General features: G+C 31.5%; 1 protein-coding gene across 1 annotated transcript; it reads right to left on the reverse strand.

The window, feature by feature from the left end:
- Positions 1-1,324: 1,324 nt before the first annotated feature.
- On the reverse strand, positions 1,325-2,002 carry LOC111636743. The gene has a single exon (XM_023382063.1). The coding sequence runs from the start codon at positions 2,000-2,002 to the stop codon at positions 1,325-1,327; it is 678 nt and encodes a 225-aa protein (XP_023237831.1).
- Positions 2,003-2,465: the final 463 nt, after the last annotated feature.

Raw genomic sequence — 2,465 nt, forward strand, 5'->3', positions numbered from 1 at the left:
TTAAGTAATTATAAATGAAATCGCTGCGTTTAATCGCGTTACGACTTTGTTGTCGCGCAATACGCAACGCGCGACAGAAAAAAACAAAAATAAATTATGACAATACAAATTGTGAAAATTACAAAATTTTTGATAATTGCATTTTTATAACATTCAGGTATTGACATGGATGTATTTTTTAAGTATTATTTTGTAAAGATTTTATATTATGAAGAAAACAAATTACAGAATCGAGAACATGTCGTAAATTGCCGAATTTTTGATGGTCCACCCATTACTTTTTCGATCGCTTCATTTAATGCAAAGAAAACGTTTATAACTAAACTATCAACAAATAATTTTGATGGATTCTATAATATTTTGAACGATGTCAATTTTTGAATATAGGTGATCGAGTTAAGCCTAACCCACGACTATATCAGATAAAAAATTAAAAATAAAATTTATGTCTAAAAATCATACGAAACTATCTATTAAATCATAAAGACAATATTCTTATGAGTAATCTTATGAAGTAAAATCTTTGTCAATTAGTCGATTTACAACTCAGAAGAGAAGTGTTGAAAATAGAGTCATAAAACAATTAACGTTTATTGACATTCGCGGTAGGAGGTAAGGTGGGGTCTGTTCACAAATTTTCTCACAGTAGTGCAAAAGTTCTACTCACTTCGCTTGAAAGTGTCATATTTCTTCCCCACTTACAAACAAACCAGATGGCAATCCCTGTTTGTTTGTAAGTACAGGACATAAATTACAGCGAGTTGAAATTTGATATGTTTATTTTTTGCGTTTTTCGTATCGAATTACATAAAAATAAATATTAAAAAATTAGTATTGTCAATACACAAGTAATTTATATCACTAGATAGAAAACAAAGCGCAGAATCTAACAAAGAAATTGTAGTTTGTTTACGCGATAGATAAAATTGAATTATTTTATATTAAAAATACTGGGTCTAAAAGACCCATGCGACTCAAGTAAGGGCACCATTCCTAGCGACTCGCTCAGGGTTAAAAATGGAACTGGTTTTTCGTAGAAAGTCTCTCTTGATAGCAACAAATAGGTAATGTGCCAAGGGTGTACAGATTGTCTAGGTGTTACGTCGCGTTACTAAACAACCAAATCTATCATAAAAGTTATTTAAAGAACAACACATTACTTATAACAATTATGACAGTATATTATTCACAGTCAAACATTTATATTTATTGCTTTCATTTAAAAAAATATTTTTTAGGGTATCAATTTTAGACTATTTTATTTCAAATTCATATTATTACTGTAATGATAAGCATTAAATGATTAAAATCAATGCTAAGATAATTATATTTCTGATTGTCTGATTAATCNTGGTATGTACTTAACCAGGGAATCATTGGAATGAGAGGTGTTGTTGGATTGTTGTTGTAGTACCTTGTTGTTTATCTTGCATAAGACGTTGTGATAGCCATGTTGTTTAGCAATGTGCTCTATGCGTCGCATTTCAGAATTGAAAGCTGATTGTGACGAGGAATGTGAATATGCTCTTTTGATTAGTGTATTGAATGCTGCCATCTTATACTGTGGTGGGTCACATGATGTTGCAGGTATATACAAAGGTTGAGCGGTTGGTTTATGATGCACTTCTGTATTGATGGATGATCCCTCTATTTTGATGTTAATGTCTAAGAAGTGCGCTTGGGTAGAGTCGGCTTGATCTAATTCCACCGTTAATCCATAGGGGTTATTGTTGATGGAGTCGATTAGCGTCGAAATATTTGAGATCTTCTTCCATAGAATAAGGATATCATCGATGTATCTTTTGTATAGAAGAATGTGTTGGAGTTGAGATGGTAAGAACGGATACCCATACACCATAACCAGATCGGCAGACCTAGTTAACATCCTTAAACACATATCGACACCTCCGAAATTCATAACTGTCCTGGAGTTCAAATCTTTATATCCTTCCATCAATCTCCCCTCATAATTTTGTGCCATAAGAGATATGCTCATGCACATGATCCAAGATAAGACGTTACAACAGGACATACTAGAAATGTCACATCTGCTCTGCCACAACTCTTTCTTCAAATTCAACGGAGCCACTTACGAACAACAACGTGGTGTACCAATGGGAAGCCCAGTCGCAGGAGACCTCTGCGAGATTGTGGTGAGGAAACTCGAATCGGAATTCTTAACATAACATTAGTCGAAAAAATTCATAATTTTTTCGACTAATGTTCGACATTGTATCATCTAATATTAATTTTATACAACATGTTTTTAAATTATTAACAGTAAACAATAAATAACTTTTCATAACATGAAATTAATTCTAAAAAAAGTCTCGTGTTATATTAAAGTAATTCACTTTGTTTTTTTAAGAATTTAAAATTGTTTATAAATAATATTTTAAATTAAATAGTTTGAAATGTTTTGTGATGTCCTATTAATTTATATTCCTTTTAAATCTATAAAATGA

Source organism: Centruroides sculpturatus, unplaced genomic scaffold, assembly GCF_000671375.1.
Source record: "Centruroides sculpturatus isolate CEXI.00-Female unplaced genomic scaffold, Cexi_2.0 scaffold874, whole genome shotgun sequence".
Lineage (NCBI taxonomy): Eukaryota > Metazoa > Arthropoda > Arachnida > Scorpiones > Buthidae > Centruroides > Centruroides sculpturatus.